This window comes from Chlorocebus sabaeus, chromosome 4, assembly GCF_047675955.1.
Source record: "Chlorocebus sabaeus isolate Y175 chromosome 4, mChlSab1.0.hap1, whole genome shotgun sequence".
NCBI lineage: Eukaryota > Metazoa > Chordata > Mammalia > Primates > Cercopithecidae > Chlorocebus > Chlorocebus sabaeus.
In genome coordinates, this window is record NC_132907.1 from 22,158,127 (window position 1) to 22,181,245 (window position 23,119).

The 23,119-nt window shown below is 38.0% G+C and overlaps 2 protein-coding genes and 1 non-coding gene across 7 annotated transcripts in view; 2 read left to right on the top strand and 1 right to left on the bottom strand.

The window, feature by feature from the left end:
* GFM2 (GTP dependent ribosome recycling factor mitochondrial 2) overlaps nt 1-4,034 on the top strand; it is a 48,622-nt gene extending 44,588 nt beyond the window's left edge. For 3 of the 5 annotated variants that reach the window (XM_073014677.1, XM_073014678.1, XM_073014679.1), the window contains 3 exons: nt 754-852; nt 2,639-2,821; nt 3,454-4,034. In XM_073014677.1, the coding sequence (XP_072870778.1) occupies nt 754-852; nt 2,639-2,821; nt 3,454-3,582 (411 nt within the window). In that variant the 3' untranslated portion in view covers nt 3,583-4,034. The remainder of the gene's footprint in view (nt 1-753; nt 853-2,638; nt 2,822-3,453) is intronic. The other 2 variants (XM_007975318.3, XM_007975328.3) reach the window with 1 other exon arrangement.
* Nucleotides 38-140, top strand: LOC119618380 (U6 spliceosomal RNA). Its single transcript, XR_005234693.1, has one exon. It is a non-coding gene; the product is annotated as a U6 spliceosomal RNA (small nuclear RNA).
* Nucleotides 3,950-23,119, bottom strand: part of HEXB (hexosaminidase subunit beta) — a 28,457-nt gene continuing 9,287 nt past the window's right edge. Inside the window, exons 4-14 of the mRNA XM_007975375.3 lie at nt 21,467-21,513; nt 21,101-21,211; nt 13,497-13,598; nt 11,358-11,487; nt 9,494-9,674; nt 8,530-8,616; nt 6,870-6,942; nt 6,227-6,401; nt 4,699-4,789; nt 4,473-4,577; nt 3,950-4,118 (exon numbers count right to left, since the gene is read on the bottom strand). Of these exons, the coding sequence (XP_007973566.3) occupies nt 4,061-4,118; nt 4,473-4,577; nt 4,699-4,789; nt 6,227-6,401; nt 6,870-6,942; nt 8,530-8,616; nt 9,494-9,674; nt 11,358-11,487; nt 13,497-13,598; nt 21,101-21,211; nt 21,467-21,513 (1,160 nt within the window). The 3' untranslated portion in view covers nt 3,950-4,060. The remainder of the gene's footprint in view (nt 4,119-4,472; nt 4,578-4,698; nt 4,790-6,226; nt 6,402-6,869; nt 6,943-8,529; nt 8,617-9,493; nt 9,675-11,357; nt 11,488-13,496; nt 13,599-21,100; nt 21,212-21,466; nt 21,514-23,119) is intronic.

Genomic DNA, 23,119 nt, shown 5'->3' on the forward strand with positions numbered 1-23,119 from the left:
CAATTTTGGAGATTGTTATTCAAATAAGATTGCTTTAGTGCTTGCTTCAGGAGCACATATACTAAAATAGGAATGATATAGAGATTAGCATGGCCCTGCACAAGGATGACATGCAAATTCGTGCAGAGTTCCATATTATTTCTCTACTTATATTAAATTATAAGATTGCTTTAATCAAGGACCATTGAAACTAGTTAAGTCCCACTGAATAACAGATTCAGGCTAAGCACCTTCTCTTCTCAAAGCATCAAGCAATGTGGTCTTCTTGGTATGGTTATCTGGGGAGTCTGTCCTTAAGTGTCATGGACTCTCCACTTCCTGCCTCATTAACCTACCAGAACTGGATTAACTCCCAGGAGTGTGGTATGCTGAATGCTGATTCCATACATTCCTCTCAGCTTTGAACTACCCTAATTTTTTAGGTGATTGATTTTGCATTATTTATGCTTGCTTTTATAGCCATTTTCTAATACTTGGACTGTGTTTGAGACCCAATTTTCTGTAATTGTACTTGAATCTATAATTACAAAGTTAATTTAAGTATCCCAAGCCCCTGACTTAAGAAAGCCAAACTTAATATCTCTTTCACATGAGTTTAAATTTATACTTCTTAAATAGCTTTTCGATTAAAAACAAAGCTTTGAAAAAAGTTTAAGTGTTGTTCACTTAATAGTTAGAAATGTTACCTGCAAAGTAGTTATGACTATATTATTGAGAAAATTCACCCTCAAGTAATTTTTTTTTTTTTTAAAGAGACAAGGCCTCACTATGTTTCCCATGCTGGTCTTGAACTCCTGGGCTCAAGCAATCTGCCCACCTCAGCCTTCGAAACCCAAAGTGCTAGGATTACAGGTGTGAGCCACCATCATTGCCTGTCCCCAAGTAATTTTTAAAGTTTATGGGAATCTGAAAAATAATGTTTCTAAATTGACCCCAAGCCCCCAATATATCGGCCTGTCCTTCAAAGTGTAACATGTCTTCTAAAAATAAAGTCTGTATTTCTGTGTTCATTCACCTTTTTAATAAGATTATGCCAGAGAACAAGAATTAACTTTATGGGGGCTTACATTTAGTCTTTAGTTTTAATTCATTACTTCAAACAAAATACTCCTAATGGAAGTACTGCTACCCTTGTTAAGCTTCTTGTAATGGGGAGTCTCCTTCTCTCTGCTTGTAAGTGCTTCATGTATTTATTGAGTCATCTGTGTTGTGCTTATAGTTCACCAGGCACTGAGAAGGACACAAATAGGATTAGATTTTACTCTACCTAAAGGAGCTTGTGATTTTGTAAGGGAATTAAGTATAGCCAAAGTATTAGATAAAATGGGCAAATGCCATGAAAGTAGGAAGCAGGGAATTGGGGAGGATTCTTGGAAAGATTTATATTTGAGCTGAGATGATTTTGGAGGACTTGGGCACGGTGGGGGACCTTCCAGACAGAGATAAGAGTCCTTTTAACTGTATTATCAGATGAAGGCAGGGGAGTCGTGTGTTGAAAAAGTAAAATAGTGTCAGACTGTAGAGAAACCTTTAAAAACTACATTAAAGAGTTTGAACTTTGTTCTGAGAATGGTGGAGCATAATTTAAAGGTTTCGAAGGGAGAAGTATCAAAGTACAGAAGGAATTTGAATAGGGAAGAGATAGTTGAGGACAGGAAATGGACTAAGTTTGACATAGGATACCAGCAATAGGAACACCGGAAAAAAAAATCTTACAGCTTACTTGGGGAAAAGGAAGTCAAAGGTGAACTGAAGACTACTGATGTCATCATAAGAAAAAGGGATGTGTGTAGAAGTGTTTGGAAAAGAAAATGATGAGCTCAGTGTGGGACATGTTGGAGAGCTGTAGATACTCAGACACTATCCCAAAGCAGGCCAATGGAGTACAGGACTGGAGTACTCAGAAACTATGGGCTGCATAGGATTTAAAGTTTTTGAGGAAGCCATGTTGAAGGTGTTTTTGAAGCTCTCCAGATAGGTAATATTGCCAGGGAAAAATTATGAAAAGAGGACTAAGAACAGTTCTGTGAGCATGGTATGCCCTAGATACACAGAATTCAATCCTTTTCTTTATTGTAGCAGTTTTTTCTCTTAGTTTTTACATCTTTTTCAATTCCATTATTTTATTCTGAAAGGCATTTTCAGTTTCCAGTCTTTATATGCGTGTTCTTCTTGGCCTTTGAAATCTAAGATTCTAAATAAAAGATTTCACATAATGTTTCTGTTACCTTATTGCATTACATTTTTCCAAGCTCTCCCCTTTATTGCTGTCTGTGGCATGTGGCACGGCATGGACTGTAATTATAGACATCAGGAACAGCAACATGAGGTTTAAATATGAACAAATGAATCTTTGAAAGGAGAGGACTTCTGTGACTCTGACCACATGTTCACAGTCATTTTTTATAATCAGACTTTACTAAACACCCCTCCTTGCATCATACCATACAGAAGATCTATAAATTATGTTACCATGCTTATTATACCAGCAAATATTGTAGTTGTTGACGTCTTATAAAATGTTACCTTTAAAGAGAGAGTTAAAACAAGCTTATGTCTTTTTGTATGAGCTCTAGGCTTAAGAGTATGGGCAGTATTTATTTATGCAAGATAAGTTAACATTCTTTAATTTCTTTAGGCTCTGAAGAAAGCTGATAAGCAAGTTTTGGAGCCTCTGATGAATCTTGAGGTTACAGTAGCTAGAGATTATCTCAGCCCTGTCCTGGCAGATCTGGCACAAAGAAGAGGAAACATTCAGGAAATTCAGACTCGCCAGGACAACAAAGTTGTTATTGGATTTGTTCCCTTAGCAGATATTATGGTAAGTACTTTGTAATGGAAAAGTACATATTCTTCTTAATTCAGGGGTTATAATATGCCAGTGAATAGACAATCAATAACCTGAAAGGAACATTAAGGCTTTGATTTAGGGAACAAATGTTAAGTTTCAACCAGCAGGAATGGTTAGGACTTTGAATTTAAATTGTTGGGAAATCCAGGGATTCTACCATTACAAGGGGGTATTTGTAGTCCTACAAAGCTTGAGATGTGCTGTACCAAAATGTGGTGCCAGTCTATATGATCATTTTTTCCCTGCCAAGCATTTATCTTACTTCTACCATTGTCAGTTTTAAGGCAAGTTATCATTCTTCTCCCCTATCAGCCTCTTCTGCTCCAGGACAGGCACCTGGGTTGCCAGCAGAGTAGTAGGAAGGGCACAGCCATCTAATAAATACATCTGTAGCATACTTGCACTACTCTGCTTTCTGTCCTCGATATTTTTATATCTAACTTACCCTGAAAAAAGTTAAATGATCTGTTTGAAGGAAGTGATATGGCTAAGCCACATGAGTGGCAACATCACTTTTCCCTAATAGTCAAAAGATAATCAGCAGGAAGAGAAACTTGAGGCTTAAATTTGATAATATAAATGATCTAAATTATTTTGCTTAGGGTTATTCAACTGTGCTTCGAACGCTAACATCAGGCTCAGCTACTTTTGCCTTAGAACTATCTACTTATCAAGCCATGAATTCTCAAGATCAAAATACACTGCTCAACCGGAGAAGTGGTTTGACCTAAATGTTTTAGTTTTTGGAGAGAAATTCAGGAGCACCTAGCTACTTCATTTTCAGTAAGAACAATTTTTATTGCACAAATAAAGTACTGTTTCAGTACATTCAGAGAACTAGATAAAAGATATAACTTAAGCTTTGATAGTGGCGCTGGAGCCACCCGTTTTAATTTAATGAGAAATAGATATGCTTTGATGTTTAAAGCCACTGTACCTGAATCATGCTGTTCATCTATGAAGTTATTACTATTAGTAGCAAACACTCAACTCTTCGGAAGAGTGCTATCACGAAGTTGTGTTTCTTTTGTGTCTTTAAGCTTATCTCAAGAAAGATGCCAGGCCTCTATATGTAATAAGAAATAAGAGGGTCAAAGGTTCAATCAATAAAAATATTTTATTCAAAAAAGTCCTAATTATCTTATTTTACATGATTTCAAAATAAAGTTGACTGTAGTACAGATTGCTGTGCCTTTTTCCCTTTCATTTTTACACGTTCTCATGGTTACAATATCCAACATAAAGAGGTTGTGCAGCTATTCCACGTCTGTAGATAGATAACATGAATAAAGATATTTTAGGTATCATTTATGTCATCTTAGAAATTTACATTAGAATCACTAAATCACAGCATTACTGAAAATAAGGGAAGAAAATTAAAGCAACTCAAGATGGAGTTCGAAGTTACACCAAAATTTTTTGTATCTATAAAACAGTTGTAAGTCTGAATATATCTTCTTTACAGGTATTATTACCTACAAAAAAATTCCTGGTTTCTTCTAATTATTTCTTAGGTAACACACATTTCTATTTATAGCAAAAGAAACTAGCTAACACTGAATAGGAAGGCTAAAAATCACACTGGACTTAATAGTATCCTAGCTTGAGAAACATTTCTTACTCGACCATCCTGCAGCGGTGCCTTGTCAGTCTGTCATAGGCGCCATCCATATCTCTGACATCTTTGGAGCTCCAGAGTCTCTCACCAACAGCACTTGCCCGAGGCCTAAAATTTAAACCACACATCCCCCCAAGCAGTTTATGTTTAGTACTTTTGTGTTTAGATGGAGAAGGAAGGCTAAGGCACTTTAATTCTTAACTCAGATGTTATCATGTAAATCCCATACCATAATCTTGGAGTAAGGTTAGTTGCATCCACATATTCTCCCCATAGACAAGCTTCTCCACCAATGAAAAGTTGTTTCTGTTCCCGAGTACCTAAATTAAAATCATTGAATTGATATAAGTTCAGAAGCTCAAAGCTTGTGCACAGAGGCAATATTAATTTCTTCATCAAGATTTGTTTCCTCTGTCTTTATCCTAGGGCAACATTTCTCTCCTGTGGTCAGCAAGACCTTGGGAGATGTTAATGGTTGTGGCACAAAAAATGTGGCCCCTCTTCCCCCTCCCAAAAAATAATGGTTGCAAACTTTATTCCCAGCCCTGACCCATGGTTCACAGTGTGTGTTAGCCCCATAGATTAACGTAGTGGGCCAGTATTAAACAGTTTTATTTTGGTTGTATGCAAACTTATCTGGACACCAGAAACCATTTTTCAAATCCCTGGTTATCTATTTAGTAGTGTGCCAGGGAACATAAGTTGGAATACTAGTTTTTTAGTGGACTATGACCATTCCTGCCTTTAATTTCTACCTCTTGGCATTTAAAACAAAAATTGAATACTTAAATTTTTTTTTTTTTGAGATGGAGTCTCGCTTGGTCACCCAGGCTGGAGTGTGGTAGCGCAATCTTGGCCCACTGCAACCTCCTGGGTTCAAGCAATTCTCTGCCTCCGCCTCCCGAGTAGCAGGGATTACAGGTACCCACCCCCACGCCCGGCTAATTTTTGTATTTTTAGTAGAGATGGAGTTTCACCATCTTGGCCAGGCTGGTCTTGAACTCCTGGCCTCATGATCCACCTGCCTCAGCCTCCCAAAGTGCTGGGATTACAGGCGTAAGCCACTGCACCTAGCCACTTAATGCTTTTTAAAAATCAGTAATTATCACTTTTTGATCCTCATAAAATTCATTGTATATAAAATTACCAATTAATAAGACCTATGGTTCTGAAACGTTTTTAAATACCAAAATCCTTTTTCAAGGATTTTGTACTAAAGGCTGATGTACAAAATTGGACAAAGTAGAGTGTTCTTTATGAAGGGGATCTGAAAGCCTCAAGCTCCACCCTTCAGATGTCCCATCCACCAAGGATTCTATTCCTCCGAATCCTAAGACAACACAGCCTGAAATCTACTGAACTAAAACTGTAGCTTTGGTTAGGTGTCTTACATTGGAGAAGCAGTTCAGAAGAGGGCATATAAGGTTAATGCAATCAAATAGCTTTAGAATGTAGAGAGTGAGGAGTCATCATTGAAAATGGAGATAAAATCTAGTGGGATCTATACTACTTTCGAAGTTCTTGAATTTAGGCAACTATATGGTTTCTTGAGAGTTTAAAATACTGAGCTTAAAAAAAAGTACATAAAATCAAGGATCAAACATAAAAGATAGGTAGGTGGTAGGCGATATCTAGGTAAGGATTTCTGGGGTGGGAGGTTAGGGAAGAAAACTCATAAAACAAAGGTAACAATGGTTGCTTCACTTACCATCAGCTTCACAGTAACTCACAACACTTGGACCAACTGCTTCACTTACCACCAAAATCAAGAGGTTCCACTTTATAGTATTTCCTCCAATCTTGTCCATAACTAATCAAATCTAAGTACCAAGGAGCAGAAAGGATTACAGGGAAGCCAGATGCTGTGACTTTGCTGAGTTCCTCAGGATACGCGTTGTCTTTCCATACTTCAACTATTGTGCCCGGCGCAAGCTGTTAACGTTCCAAATTGCAATACATATTATTCCAAATTGCAATACATATTATTACATATAACGTTCCAAATTGCGTAGAACATAGATGAAATTGAAAGTTTAAGGCATTATTACTAGGAACATAATTTTCTAAGATCCTTAAAAAAAATCTGCACTTCCTTTTTCCCCTTCAGAGTTAGTGCCATGTGATATTCATTTTAGGGACTTAAAATGAAAAGTTTCATCAACCTTAAGGTTGGATATTTAACTTTTGCTTATATATGGATACCACTTAGGTTCAGTTAACTAAGGCTGAGACTTGCATTTTAGTCTCATTTCTACCAAACTTACCTTGGAACTATGAGGTCCAAAGTGGTCACTAACCACACTGGAAAGGTAATACTAGTAGTTAGACTTGCAAACTCCCAGTTGCCCCAAGAAAAATAATTCTCTTACATTGATCAGATGCAGTCTTCACAATGCTCACCTTCACTTTATCATCAAAAACCTCCTGCCAGACAATGGATCCCTTGTTTATGGTTGCAATAATATCCAAAACCCTAGTATTACAAAAAAATTGTAGTTATTTTAGATCACAAGCTTAACAATATATTTAAAACATGTATTTTTCTATCAAGGATTTCTTGCATTTTGAGAGGTGCCTTTCTGTATAGTACAGCTTTATAGCAGAAGCAGCTAAAGTTGGGAAGTGTCACAAGTAGTTCCTCCTTTTTAGCACATGATATAGAACCTAACGTAGTTTGGGGGTTTAATAATTATTTGCTGAATGAATGAGTTAAACATACCCCTAAGAAGTGGCCTCAAATTGAGTTGGTAGGCAACTCAGGAAATTGTATAAGCAGCAATCTCTTAAAATTTTATGGCTGTCTTAAAATGATAGGGACCATGATCTAGCCTGTCATATCACATAAATTACATGTAAAAGTTGCTGACCATCAGTCCACAAATATTTACAGATATTTAGACAATGCCAGGTGCTCTGCAGATAAATAAAATTTAAATGCATCACACAAAAAGCTGAATAGGCAAAGGCTGGAACCTGGGCTTGCCACATAAATGGTACGGCATAAGGGTTGGCAACTACAGCTTGCACGCTGTTTTTGTATGTCTTATGGGCTAAGAATGGTTTTTATATTTGTAAAGCATTTTTTTTTTTAAGTTTTAAAATTTGAGTTTTTTTTTTTTTTAAGTTAAAAGAAAATTGTATGTGGCCCATGAAGCCTAAAATCTTTACTCTCTGGCCCTTTACAGAAAAAGTTTGCCAATCCCTGTAGAGAGCAGCATGGTCTAGTAGAACTTCCTGGGATGGAAATGTATATATATGCACTTCTCAGTATGGCAGTCACTAGCCTCAGCTGGCTACTGAACACTCGACATGTGGCTAATGCAACTGAGTAGCTGAATTTTTAACTTTCATTAATTTTAATTAATTTACATATGGACAGACACCTGAGGCTATGGCTACTATATTGGGTAGCACAGCTATATAGTAAAATAAATGCTCCTGGAATTGACAAAATGGAATGAATTCCAGGGGCTGGATGGTAGTGAAGACTTCACAGGGTAGCCAGGGCTTCAAGCTGAGTTTTATTGATTGATTGATTGATTGAAACAGAGTCTCACTCTGTTGCCCAGGCTGGAGTATAGAGTGCGGTGGTGTGATCTTGGCTCACTGCAACCTCCACCTCCCAGGAGATTCTCTCTCAGCCTCCCAAGTAGCTGGGATTACAGGCACCCACCACCACGCCTGGCTGATTTTTGTATTTTTAGTAGAGATGGGGTTTCACCATGTTGGCCAGGCTGGTCTCACACTCCTGGCCTCCGGTGATCTGCCTGCCTTGGCCCCCCAAAGTGCTGGGATTACAGGCGTGAGTCACCATGCCCAGCCCAAGCTGAATTTTTAGAACAGATGACTGCCTTCCTATATTTCAACAGGTATTGGAAAATACTTGGAGTCACCATGTTACTTATTTAAAGCAAGCAGTAGGTACTGCTTCCTTTAGTGATTTTTCACATCTACACTTAGGCAAAGGATGTAGAGAAAATGTAAAAATAAAGCACATTACTAAATAAACTTTTACAATAAAGCATTAATAAAAACAGAAATAGGCTTTCAAACAACTTACTTTTGAATGTAGAAAGATTCTAGTTTTTTAAAATCTTTGCCAAAGCCTTTTTGCTTCATGAAATCTTGAATTTTTGGATTTGATTCCCTACAGCAAAAAGTGATTAAAATTTCATTAGAAGTTTGATATGCTCACTTTATTATTTAAAGCAGTATATAGCCTTAATATCAGTTGTGCAGACTTAAAACTATTAAAGTTTGTAGGTAGTAAAAAGAAGCCTAAAAACTTAATTACAAGTTATCTTAATTATCCATTGCAAACAGTTTTTTCAAGAAGCTGACTTCCTGTAAAAATGGCTTTCTTTACCTTACCACCTTTCTCCTCCATTTAAAGCTATTTGCAGAGAGAATTTTTATTTGAAAAATCTTTCCTATTTAATCATCGATTGCCCTCTTTCACTAAAGTTGTTCTCATTTCACAGTAGTCTTTTTTTGAATCTCCATTTTCTTCTGCATCTTGTTTTTCCTTAAGCTTTACTTTGCCATACCACCCAAATGTACATTCTACAAAAATCTACCATCTCAGGAGTCATGTTGCCCAGTTTAAACCCTTACAAGCAGGCATGTACTCTTAAGTCTTCCTTACGGTGTGGAGCCCTCTACAGCTACTTCAATGCAACAGGTTTTTCTTCTTTTTTTTTTGAGATGGAGTCTCATTCTGTCACCCAGTCTGGAGTATAGTGGCATGATCTCAGCTCACTGCAATATCTTCCTCCCGGGTTTGAGATATTCTCCTGCCTCAGCCTCCTGAGTAGCTGGGATTACAGGTACCTGCCACCAAGCCCAGCTAATTTTTGTATTTTTAGTAGAGACTGGGTTTCACTGTGTTGGCCAGGCTGGTCTTGAACTCCTGACCTCATGATCCTCCCACCTTGGCCTCCCAAAGTGCTGGGATTACAGGCGTGAGCCACTGCGCCCAGCCTCTTTTTTTTTTTTTTTAAAGAGGTTTTAAGGAATCATCTTACCAACATTTAAATTCCACTTCATCTCCTCCCAAATGAATGAATTGATCTGGAAACACCTCACTAATTTCTTTGAAAAATGTAGTAAGGAAGCTGTATGTTGTATTCAGAGTAGGGTTTATAGGTCCAAAAGAGTCTAACTTGTTTCGTCTACTGTAACACGGAGTCAGGAGGTCTTTCTGACCTAGAAGAAAATATTATTAAGATTCTTTTTAAAAGAAGTGAACTCATTATAAAGATCTGGTTTTCTACATGATTTGATTATGTCATTTTATTGAAGCCACAAGATTATATACACAAAAGATGAGCATGCTTACTAAGAGCTAGTAATTTCTTCCAAATAAGAAGGAAATGTTTCCTGAATCCTGTCCCTTTGCCTCTTTGTTTCCCATTATATCTGAGATTTTAACTATGTCAAATGTTAACTCCTAAATCTTCAGTTTGCCTCAACCCTTTTTCTTGAGCTTCAATTCATATTTCAAATTCCATGCTGGATACAACTGGAAATCCTAACTGTACTTCAAATACAAGCTAACAAAACACAACATCTGCAGTCCCTAAGCTCCCTTTCTCTAGCTTCTGATTTTCGTATTCTAGCAAGGGTACCATCATCATCCTAGAGTATATACCTCTTCTCTCTCCTGGAGTGCATCAGTTGCCAAGTTCCATGGAGAGTTCCAGAATGTCTCTCAGTTCTGTCCATTATTTTCCATTCCCACTATCACCCTCCTGGTCCTCAACTCCAATCTGTCACTTTCCCAAAGGTTTTCCAAAAGTGTGGTTCCCATCATGTTACTCCTCTGCTCAGAAATGTTCACTGGTTTCCAGTGTGTCCTGATGAAGTTCACATTCCTCACCAAAGACCCTCTAATGTACTCTTCCAGATTTACCTCTCACTATTCCCCATGTCTACTCTAATAATATTGAGCAATTATAAATGTTGGTACTGTGCTATGTGCTTTACGTTATTTAATTCTCAAAAAAATTACATGATAGCTACTACTAATTCTCATTTTAGAGATGGAGAAACTGAAGATGAGATATTGTAACTTACCCAACGTCACCTAGTTTATAATGGCAGAAGCAAGATTCAAACCCAAGCTGTCTGGCTCCAAAGCCAAAGTTCTAACCATCACCCTATAATGCCTCCTATTCTGCTACACTCTACTCTAGCTACATACCTGCCAAGCATATCTTACACTTTTTGCACGCCTTTCCTTATGCCATTTCCTCTACCAGAAACGTGAATATATTCTGTGATCACTCAAAAGCATTTTAAGTGTCACCTCATCTATGAAACCATTTCTTGAATTCACTTATGTTCTACTTTTTGTAATCACTTTTTGTTTTCTTTTATTCCCTTTTTTATACTTTAGGCAGTACCTAATCACAATGATTTGCTCGCAGTAGACACGTAGTAGTTACTGAATTGTATCTGTCAATAGCATTACTGATAGACCAATCACAATTAAGAACAAAATGAGCAAACACTAGGTCATAAAATAAATGCAGTACCTCAAATATTTACTTTTGCAACTTATAAAATACAACTCCTGGCCAGGCGCAGTGGCTCACGCCTATAATCCCAACACTTTGGTAGGCCGAGGCGGGCCGATCATGAAGTCAGGAGATCAAGACCATCCTGGCTAAAATGGTCTCTACTAAAAATACAAAAAATTAGCATGGTGGCAGGCGCCTGTAGTCCTAGCTACTCAGGAAGCTGAGGCAGGAGAATCGCTTCGCTTGAACCTGGGAGGCAGAGGTTGCAGTGAGCCAAGATTGTACCACTGCACTCCAGCCTGGGTGACAGAGCAAGACTCCATCTCAAAAAATAAAAAATAAGATAAAATAAAATACAACTCCTTACCTTTTCCCCAAGATAGTGTATGCCCAGGGGTATCAAATTCTGGCAGGACTCGAATTCCTCGTAATCTGGCATATTCAATCACCATACGGACATCATTTGGTGTATAAACATGAGACAAAGAATAGCTTCCCTGTAAAAGTCATATTTATTCAAGTTAAAATGTACAATGTAGATTTGATCCTGGAAATTAACAATTGTGCTTGCATTTGATATCTGACAGCGGATTTTTTCACTATGACAATGTATTAGTTTCATGTGATATTAGAGGACTCATTTAAAAATAATATAGGGCCATAGTTTCAGGAGTAGGAAATTTCAGAAAGAAAATTTCTACTAAGTCACACATACTCAAAGGATGATCGCCGTTTTGGGGCTTTTGTCAGATCATTTGTTTACCATATTTTAGCAATAAATTCTCAGTATACTTTGGGCTAATCCCAGATTCACTGGTAGAAATATCTGTCTCCATCAGTGCCTCCTGTTTCAAGAGTGTCTACTATCATGCTGTTTCAACTTCCATGTAAGCATACAACAAAACAAATGTCTCCAAAGTGAGACTTCTGAAAACACTGCTCTTGTCAATTTTAGAGTCAAAATGTACACCTTATTACAAAGCATAGCTATTGTCCTGCAAAGGACTATCAGCTTGAATTACTATCAGCTTGAAAAATTCCCATATAGACTCTGTAATAAGTGACTTGGTTTTTAATGATTACCTCAGTCCCTGTATAGGTCACTTGAAAAATTAGAACTCAATATTGTAACTAAAGTTCTATCAAGGCTGTTCCTTAGCACATTTCTCAAACTATGGGCTATAAGTGCTCAATGGCGGAAAAGTAGTCTTGTCTCCCAGCACCGCATATCAAATTTCTATCAAGACTAGATTTAACTACCAGTTTATAGTAAATACAGGGACATGTTAATTGACACTATGGGGTGCTATCAGCAAAACCCAGACTGTGGGAAACTGTAGGACACATGACTCAGTTTCTTCAACAACAAATTACAGGAGAAAAAGGTGGGAAGAGGGGACCCATAGATCAAGAGAATTACTAGATATATTAACTCGCCACAATTATGGAGCTTATTTGTATCCCACTGCAAATTTTTTTAAATAATTTTTTAAATAAGAGGAAAAGACACTTGGAGAAATGTGAACACTGATTGGCTGTCTAGATTACTGTTAATTTTTTAGCTGCAATCATGTATTATGGTTATTTTTTCTTAAAGAATGGGCCTTTTTACAATGAGATATGATGATGGATTTTATTCAAAACAACAGGATGGGGCAGGGCTTGTCTGCAGGAGTTTAAGTGATACAAGATTGACCGTGTATTCATGTTTGAACCTGTGTGATCAGAACGTGGGAATTCATTAAACTATTGTATATCTGTATATGTTTGAAATTTGCCATAATAAAAAGTAAAACAAAAGGAAACAAAAACATAAGTGCTGTTAGCACATTTTAGTCTACATACATAAAACTGGAGAAAGTTTTGGAATTATGGCCAGAGGACAGAATTTAGACTCCTGGCTCTGTCCCTTCCTAACCACAACTTTAGACAAGGCGCATCACTTCTCTGGATGTCAGGTACCTTCTTTGTATTACAGGGATATTAAAGTAGGGGACACTGAGGGTCCCTCCCAGCTCCACTGGTCCGTAATACAGTCAATTTGAACACTGTTAACTGAGACTACCATTATTTTCTAAGAAAACACTCTCACCTCTAAAATTCCCTACTTCATGTAGTTTCTCAGAGAAAAATAGTCATTTATGGATTTCCAAACAATTATGTTTAAAACAAATACACTGTTGGACAACTTGATAAATATATTATCTTAACCATATGTAATTTGAGAATTATTCAGGGCTTCTACCTTAAGGTGTTAAATTTCAATTTATACTTCCCCAGAGATTGTTTATATTCACAATAACAATTACAGTAACAGTTATAACAGTAACAAAAAAACAGTTTTATGGATGTAAAATGCTAAGTCACAGCCAAAAAAAATTAAAAACCATAAACATCTGACTTTTACACTTTGATTCTATCCATAAGAACAAACATTTAAGTTACAAACTTGTAATGAAACTATACCCAGCGTTTTCGTAGACAGAGTACAATACAATTTACTCACTTTATTGCTTAACTCAGGAAACGCGATGCTCTGATATGGGAAAGACTGGTCATCGACTATGTGCCAGTGAAGAACATTAAACTTATTAAAAGCCATGGCATCCTGCAAGCAAACATATTTAAAAATTATATACTGCAGGTATCATATACAATCCATATTACCTATCTACATTTGGAATTGCTTCCAATACGTCTGCTTCCTTTAAAAATAGTTTGTTTTTTTTTTTTTTTTTTTTTTTTTGAGACAGGGTCTCACTCTGTTATCCAGGCTGGAGTACAGTGGCACGATCTTGGCTCACTGCAGCCTTGACCTCCCAGTCTCAAGTGATCCTCCCACTTCAGCCTCTTGAGTAGCTGGGACTACAGGCACCCACCACCATGCCCAGGTAATTTTTGTATTTTTTGTAGAAACAGGGTTTTGCCATGTTGCCCAGGCTGGTCTGGAACTCCTGGGCTCAAGCCATCCAAAGTGCTGGGATTTGGCTAAAATTTATTTTTCAGCGAAGAAAGAATTAGAAGAAATAGAAATTCTTCATCATACATACTTCACATGACACGTCAGTATACAAAAAGCCTCTGGAGATGTCATATTTATTCTAGACTGTGAGTTGTAACTTTGCTCTATGGGAGGAGAGCAAGCTTATAAATTCCAAGTATGTAGGGGACTGCCAAGAATGCAAAATGGTTCTTGGCTGCCACTGTGTTTGGGAATAGAGCAAAGGGAAAATGGAGCACTCATTTAAGTACCAGGACTTATAATTCCCACAGTTCTGAAATTTGAGTCCCAACCAAGAATTTCATTGCAAACTCAATACAATTCTCCCAGAGAAATTTTTGGGTGAATTATTAATTTTATGTATACTCTAGAGGAATAACCAATATAATATTTATATAAAACATAAACACTACTTTTAAAAGATGAAAAATAATAAGGGAGAAGATTTGTCCAACAAGATCATCAAAACTTAAAGACTCCCTCTTCATCAAGGCTGAAGGGATTTGGCTGATGGAGTTAGGAAATCTTTTACATAAAAGGGGATTGTGCAGATAAATATATTGAGGATTAAAGGAGGATCTTCACTCTCAGAGAAGGGAGCTAGAAATAGAGGTGTTAATTGGAATTGAGCTTATTAATACAAACATGGTTTTTAACATAGACTAGGGGTTGGCAAACATTGTACATAAAGGGCTAGACAGTAAATATTTTGGCTTTGCAAGCCAGAGAGTTTGTTATACCTACTCCATTCTGCAATTGTAGAGTGAGACAATATGTAAACAAATGTATGTGGCTATATTCCTGTAAACTTTATTTGTGAGGCCAGACATGGTGGCTCACACCTGTAATCCCAGTACTTTGGGAGGCTGAGGCAGGAAGATTGCTTGGACCCAGGAGTTTGAGACCAGCCTGCATGACATAGTGAGACCTCATCTCTACTAAAAAATTTTAAGAAACTAGGCGGGCATCGTGACACATGCCCGTAGTCCACCCATTCTGGAGGCTGAGGTGGGAGGATTGCTTGAGCCGGGGAGGTTGAGACTGCAGTAAGCTGAGCTCATACCTCTGCACTCCAGCCTGGGGGTGACAGCGAAACCAAAACCCCATGTTTGTGAAAACAGATAGTGAACTGGATTTGACCTTTGGGTTATAGTTTGCCAACTTCTGATATAAACAGATAAAAACTCAAGAAAGATGTGTGTGTGTTCATATAAACGTATACATACATAGGTACACACGTTTTCTAGCTCTCTCTGCTCAGAGGGTCTACAGTGACACCCTAGTAGCAATGAGCACACCTAGAGCCTAGATATTGGTTTCAAAATGTTGTTCACCACTAAAAGGGTTCCCTGAAGAAAAGTCTGAGGACACAGAAGAGACTGGGACAGGGAAGACAGCCCTGGAACATCATGTGCCAGAAAGAAAGTGCTCCAAGATTAAAGGGAACCTGCAAGGGATATAAGAGGCAACTTGAAGGACTTCCAGTGACCAAAGCTGAGATAATTTGACTATTAAACAGGGAAAGTGGCCGGACACGGTGGCTCATGCCTGTAATTCCAGCACTTTGAGGGGCCAAGGCAGGTGGATCACCTGAGGTCAGGAGCTCGAGACCAGTCTGGCCAACATGGTGAAACCCCGTCTCTACTAAAAATACAAAAATTAGCGGGGCGTGGTGGTGGATGCCTGTAACCCCAGCTACTCAGGAGGCTGAGGCAGGAGAATCACTTGAACCTGGGAGGCAGAGGTTGCAGTGAGCTGAGCCCGCGCCATTGCACTCTAGCCTGGGCAACAAGAGCAAAACTCCATCTCAGAAAAACAAAAAAACAAACAAACAAAAAACAGGGAAAGTAACAGATTACAATCCTGAATAACATAGTAACCCATGAGTCGACACTGATAAAAATAATGAATACTTAAATAAAAGAGAAGGGATTGCTCTACCTTACACTTAAATGCCAAGTAATAAATGATAGAAGGAATGATGGAATTAGAAACATCACCTGGGTAGCTACCTTAGTAATAACTGATTTAGGCAAGAACCATCTGTGGATGCTAAAACTAGTGAGTGAATGCTGGCTGAAGAATAGGATTTTACACGGTCTCAAGATCTCTTCCCACAAGATACTTAATTACCTGTTAAGTATGAAACACTTTTAATTGACATCACAGTGGAAAAACCTGGCAGATGACATCTTAGGCAAGTTATAAGTGAACAATACCAGATATGAAATAAATAAGACATGGTGTCACCTGATATGCACTGAGAAGAACACAGCATCCTTTCTGCTTTATTCCTGCCAAAAAGGCATAACTGAATCTTATCTTCTGCAAAATGGACAAGCTAAGGCCTACTCTACAAAATAACTGGCCTATACTCTCCAAAAATGTCATGGTCTTACAAGACAAGGAAAGTAGTCAGTTGCAGATAAATGGTGGCCAAAGAGACATACAAGTAAATGTAACACCAGATTTTGGATGGGACGTGGAACCTATAAAAGACATTGTTGGAACAATCGAAATTTGAATGGGGTCTGCGTATTGGATACAGTATTGTGTCAATTTCCTGATTTTGATGGTTGTACTGAAGTTATTAAATGTCCTTTTTTCAAGAAATTCATCCTGAAATATTAAGGGGGTATTGATGCATCATATGTGCCCATATGGTTTAGAAAATGTGTTTTTAGAGAGGGAGAATAAAGCAAATATAAAGCTTAAATTTAATATTTAATAAATACAATAAAAATGCACACTATTTACAACTTTTCCCTAAGTTTAAGACTTCAAAATACAAACAAAATCAAAAACAAAAACTGCTAAAGCTATAGAAATTAAAACCACATGTACTGGCCCAAGAAGATAAACTAGTAAAGATTATGACTTCAGAAAGTAACTTCTGTATTTATCGGAATTTAGTATCTAATAATTGTAATTGAATTTAGTATTTAATAATTGTCATTGAAAGCAATAGGGAATTGTAGATTGCTCAGAAATGAGGGGATTACTGGCTAAACGTTTGGAAAGTAAAATTAAAATGCCTACTAGGTTTGACACACTAAAGTAAATTCTAATGGAATCAAGAATTTAATAAGAAAAAGTATAATAATACTAAAAAAAATTTAAGAGGTTATTTTTATATTTATATCCTTGTTGTAGAGAAGGATTCTCAGCATACTTCCCAAAGCCAAACATGATAGAAAGGATAACACTGAAATACACTACTCCTTTAAAAAACGTGTGGCTGGGGATGGTGGCTCATGCCTGTAATCCTAGCACTTTGAGAGGGCAAGGCAGGTGGATCGCCTGAGCTCAGGAGTTTAAGACCAGCCTGGAAAATATGGCAAAACTCCATATCTTAAAAAAAAAAAAAAGTTAGCAGGGTTCTTTGCTAAAAAATAAAAATAAAAAAATTTTGCCAGGCATGGGGGCTCACACCTGTAATCCCAGCACTTTGGGAGGCTGAGGCAGGTAGATCACCTGAGGTCAGGAGTTCAAGATCAGCCTGGCCAACATGGTAAAACTCTGTCTCTACTAAAAATACAAAAATTAGCCAGGCATGATGGCAGGCGCCTGTAATCCCAGCTACTTGGAGGCTGAGGCAGGAGAATCACTTGAATCTGAGAGGCGGAGGTTGCAATGAGCTGAGACTGCACCATTGCACTCCAGCCTAGGCAACAGAGCGAGACTCCATCTCAAAAAAAAAAAAAAGAAAAGAAAAACTCTGTCTCAAAAAATAAATTAAAAAGTCTACAGGCATTATAGACATAGTTATTAAAACAAATTTAGAAAAAATTCACAACAATATATGATAGGTAAGTATATAATGTAAATATAAGGTGGAGTGTGGTGACTCATTCCTATAATCCCAACACTTTGGGAGGCCGAGGGGGAAGGATCACTTGACACCAAGAATTTGAGACTAGCCTGGGCAATATGATAAGACCCTATATCTCTACAAAATTTTTTTAAAAATATAAACACTTTAAATTAATTAAATTTTAAAAATAAGATATATATATATATATATATGCAACTATAAAAGTATCAGTGGCACAATCCATAGACAAATATAACATTAAAACATTAAACCAATAAAGAAGGTATTCACATTCTAGATGACAAAGTAAACATAGAAAATAAACATACAGCTGGGGACAGTGGCTCATGCCTGTAATCCTAGCACTTCGAGAGGCCAAGGTGGGCAGACTGCCTGAGCTCAGGAGTTTGAGACCAGCCTGGGCAACATGGCGAAACCCTGTCTCTACTAAAAATACAAAAAATTAGCCAGGTGTGGTGGTGCATGCCTGTAATCCCAGTTACTCAGGAGGCTGAGGTTCGAGAATCATTTGAACCCAGGAGGCAGATTATACAGGGAGCCAAGATCGGGCCACTGCACTCCAGTCTGGGTCACAGAGCAAGACTGTCTCAAAAAAAAAAAAAAAAAAGACACTTCCAGTTTATAAAATATACAAATAATATGTAAAAAAAAAAAAAAAAAAAAAAAAAAAAAAAAAAGGCTTATATTCACTAAAAAGCAAGGAAGTGCACATTAAAACAAAGAGATATATTTTATCATTAGATCAGCAACAAACGTGGCAAAGATGTACCACACTGTTGGCCAAGCATATGTGGCTATGACCGACCTGTCTAGAAGGCAGCCTGACAGTATATACCAAAAGTTAAAATGTACCAAAAATTAAAATATATACATCTTAAGCCCAGAAATCCACTTCTAAGAATTTATCCTCAAGAAATCATCTTGACAAGTGTACAAATATGAATGTGTAAAAACACTCTGCAGTAGCATTTATAATAAATTAACTTAGATGTCCATCAGCATGAGACTAGTTAAAAACAGTGAAATATTCAACTGTTAAAAGGGTGGCAAAGGCCAGGTGCGGTGGCTCACATCTGTAATCCCATCACTTTGCAAGGCCAAGGCAGGCAGATCACTTGAAGTCAGGAGTTCAAGATCAGCCTGACCAACATGATGAAACCATCTCTACAAAAAACACAAAAATTAGCCAGGTGTAGTGGTGGGCACCTGTAATCCCAGCCACTTGGGAGGCAGAGGTAAAAGAATCACTTGAACTCAGGAGGTGGAGGTTGCAGTGAGCCAAGATTGTGCCACTGCACTCCAGCCTGGGTAACCGAGCGAGACTCCATCTCACAAAAAAAAAGGGGGGGAGGTGTGGGGGGTAGCAAAAGTACGGTCTAATTTAAGTTTTTTAAAAAGTCACATTGTATATGTTAATATATTAATTTTGTTTGTTTTGAGATGGAGTCTCGTTCTGTCAGCCAGGCTGGAGTGCAGTGGTGTAATCTTGGCTCACTCCAACCTCCCTCTCCCAGGTTCAAGTGATTTTTGTGCCTCAGCCTCCCAAGTAGCTAGAATTACAGGTGTGCACCACCACGCCTGGCTAATTTTTTGTATTTTTAAAAAACATCTCTACAAAAAACACAAAAATTAGCCAGGTGTAGTGGTGGGCGCCTGTAATCCCAGCCACTTGGGAGGCAGAGGTAAAAGAATCACTTGAACTCAGGAGGTGGAGGTTGCAGTTTCACCATGGTGGTCAGGCTGGTCTCAAACTCCTGACCTCACATGATCCGCCTGCCTCCACCTCCCAAAGTGCTGAGATTACAGGCGTGAGCCACTGTACCCTGCCTAATATATTCATTTTTTAAGTCTAAAATGAGGTAAGTAGGACATAAAAATGTATGTCGATCTTTGGCAAATGAAATTATGGGATGACTGCCTATTTTTGCATATTTATATTGTTTAAACTTTTTACACTAAGCATTTATTTCTTAAAAGTGACAAGAATGTCTTTTGGAGAAAAATTGCAGAGTATAATGTGAATGTAAAAATAATTTTTAGGCCGGGCGTGGTGGCTCATGCCTGTAATCCCAGCACTTTGGGAGGCTGAGGCAGGCGGATCACAAGGTCAAGAGATTGAGACCATCCTGGCCAACATGGTGAAACCCCATCTCTACTGAAAACACAAAAATTAGCAGGGTGTGGTGGCGCGCACCTGTAATCTTAACTACTTGGGAGGCCGAGGTAGGAGAATTGCTTGAATCTGGGAGGCGAAGGTTGCAGCGAGCCAAGATTGCACCACTGCCCTCCAACCTGACGAGAGGCTGAGACAACTAAAAAAAAATAACAATTTTAAAATAGCATATAGCATAGTGTCATCATAAATGATCAGGTGAAGGTGCAAAAAAACATGGGAGGAAACCTCCCCACCCCTACAAATTGGCAGGTGATGGTGGGGATTAACCAATAAAAAAAAAGCCCAGAGGAGAAAACAGTTATTGTCAACCTTCTTCCTAACCCATACCACCCTGGAGGTTCTGTATTCCTTTGGAATAGTTCCCTAGGTATAAAGCAGCACCTGGACTCCTTTCTAATGCCACTTACAAAAAAAGTAAGAGGAGGTCACAAAATTTAAAGGGCACTAACTAGAAATATGGTGGCCATGTTTTCTTTCTTTTTTTTTTTTTTTTTTGAGATGGAGTCTTGCTCTGTTGCTCAGGCTGGAGCGCAGTGGTGTGATCTCGGCTCACTGCAACCTCCACCCTGGGAGGGTTCAAGCAATTCTCCTGTCTCAGCCTCCCTTGTAGCTGGGATTACAGGCACACACTACCACGCCTAATTTTTGTATTTTTAGTAGAGACGGGGTTTTGCCACATTGGCCAGGCTGGTCTTGAACTCCTGACCTCAGGTGCTCCACCTGCCTCAGCCTCCCAAAGTGCTGGGATTACAAGTGTGAGCCACCGCACCTGGATGGCCATGTATTCCTAACCAAAAGTCTATACACATGATTTGACAAAAGGGAGTATATGTAAAGGGCCAGTGGGCAGTGTTTAAACTTTCTCTTTACAGTCTTGGCTAAATACATGTTATACATGGCTCTCGCACTGAAAACAGGAGGGTGACTCTCAAGGGGACCTCCACATCACAGCTGAGGAAATACACTAGGGACTGAGGAAAGAATGTCCGGTGCTTATACAAATTCCCCCGTTCCAACCTACCAATAGTAACCAACGTAAAGTTACAACACAAAGAAGACACCTTCAGAATAGACGATGGATTAGAATGAAGTACTTACCAGAGTTTTAAGAATAATCTTAACTGGCAGATAGTGTCTGGATGTATCAATCAAAATTCCTCTGTGAGGAAACCTTGGAGAATCAATAATGGTGGATTCATTGATGGTGAACTATAAGACAAAACAAAATTTTGGTTTAGTTTTAGAATTTTCTGTTGTCTTGAACTCAGTGAAGACTACAGCTACTTATACAAGCATTTCATAAAATATTAATTTAGAACAATAAAAAGTATGAAATTTACATTTACCAGCTAAGATAAATATCTGGGGAAAAGAAACCTTCAGGAAACAACAGCTAAACAGGTTACATTTTTTTCTATTAGTAATTTGTCTAACAATTTTTAGTAACATAATAATCATACTTACAGTCCCATAAGAATCTTGATAAACTAACTGGCTAAAGGTCTCTAAACCTGAGGAAAGTAAAATTTATTGCATTAATTTATAAACAAATTGAGATGATAAAAGCTATATTATTCAACCAGACTCATAACCAGGTAAGGCAAATATAACTAAATATAGTGTTATACCTGTATCCTCTAAAATATATTGTTATACCTACACCTACAGCCTCTACCATAATTTCTAAAATCAAAGCCAAATTAAAAAAAAAATCCATTGCACTTCTCTACTCATCTAATAAAAGTGCTTTACTTCATTGTACCCATACCCTGGGGTTTGTTTCAATATACACAAAAGAAGAATAGTAATTTAATAAAATACCAGTTTCTTAATAAATTTATAGCATTATGAGAGAATTTTTATAATCAAATATAGTAACTTTTAGAAGGTACCTAAATGTAACAGGGAAAAATGGCTGGAAAAACGATGAAACTATAAATAAAGGCCAATTTACAATATACAGCATTTTACTTATAGCTGCAAAGACTAACTTCTGAACATTTTTTACTCAAGTGGATTATTCCCTGAATATACCAGTTGACAGGCTAATTCTTCTAAACGGCCTTGACTTGATTCAGATTCCTCATTCTAGCTGACAGCTATATAGCCAGGGAATTTTTATCCTAAGAACAGTACAGTCATCTTTCCTATGCCTTCCTCTCTCCCCAACCTCGTCAAGTACAGGTTCATGCTGGGAAGAATAACTTTGAAAGTTTCTGTTAAGTGACACTACATTCAATAATGATCAGTTTGGAGTACACTACTCTGAAAGTCTGATGGTAAACAGAAAATACGGACTTCTTGGACTAGAAATCTAGCCACTGCATACTCGCAAGACTGGTTTGTTGTTGTTGTTGTTGTTGTTTTGGTTTTTTTTTTTGAGATGGAGTCTCGCTCTGTCACCCAGGACAGAGTGCAGCAGCGTGATCTCAGCTTATTGCAACCTCCGCCTCCCGGGTTCAAGTACTTCTCCTGCCTCAGCCTCCTAAGTAGCTGGGACTACAAGCATGCACCACCACGCCTGGCTAATTTTTGTATTTTTAGTAGAGATGGGGTTTCACTGTGTTCACTAGGCTGGTCTCCAACTCCTGACCTCAAGTGATCCACCCACCTCGGCCTCCAAAACTGTTGGGACTAGAGGCGTAAGCCACCGTGCCCAGCCTTGCTAGAGTTCTTTATTTTGGTATGGATCAGAACAAACATCAGTAAGTGTCTCTTCTCCTTAGCAGACGCAGACAAGACAGGCAGATCGGACTAAAATAAACTTAAAAAGCTTAAAATCACTAACATTATACATAAATAAAATTATATTTGTGGTAAATCTCTAGATATTTTCATATTCTATTTTGAATAAAATTATAATCTTCTTATGGTATAAAAATATATAGCATAACAATGATTATTTTAGGTAACACTCTGAGTCAAATTCCAAATGTTTATTTATTTTGGTTTTTTTTGAGATGGAGTCTCGCTCTGTCGTCCAGGCTGGAATGCAGTAGTGCCAGCTCAGCTCACTGCAAGCTCCCTCTCCCTGGTTCAAGCAATTTTCCTGCCTCACCCTCCCACGTGGTTGGGATTACAGTCACGCGCCACTATGCCGGGCTAATTTTTTTTTGT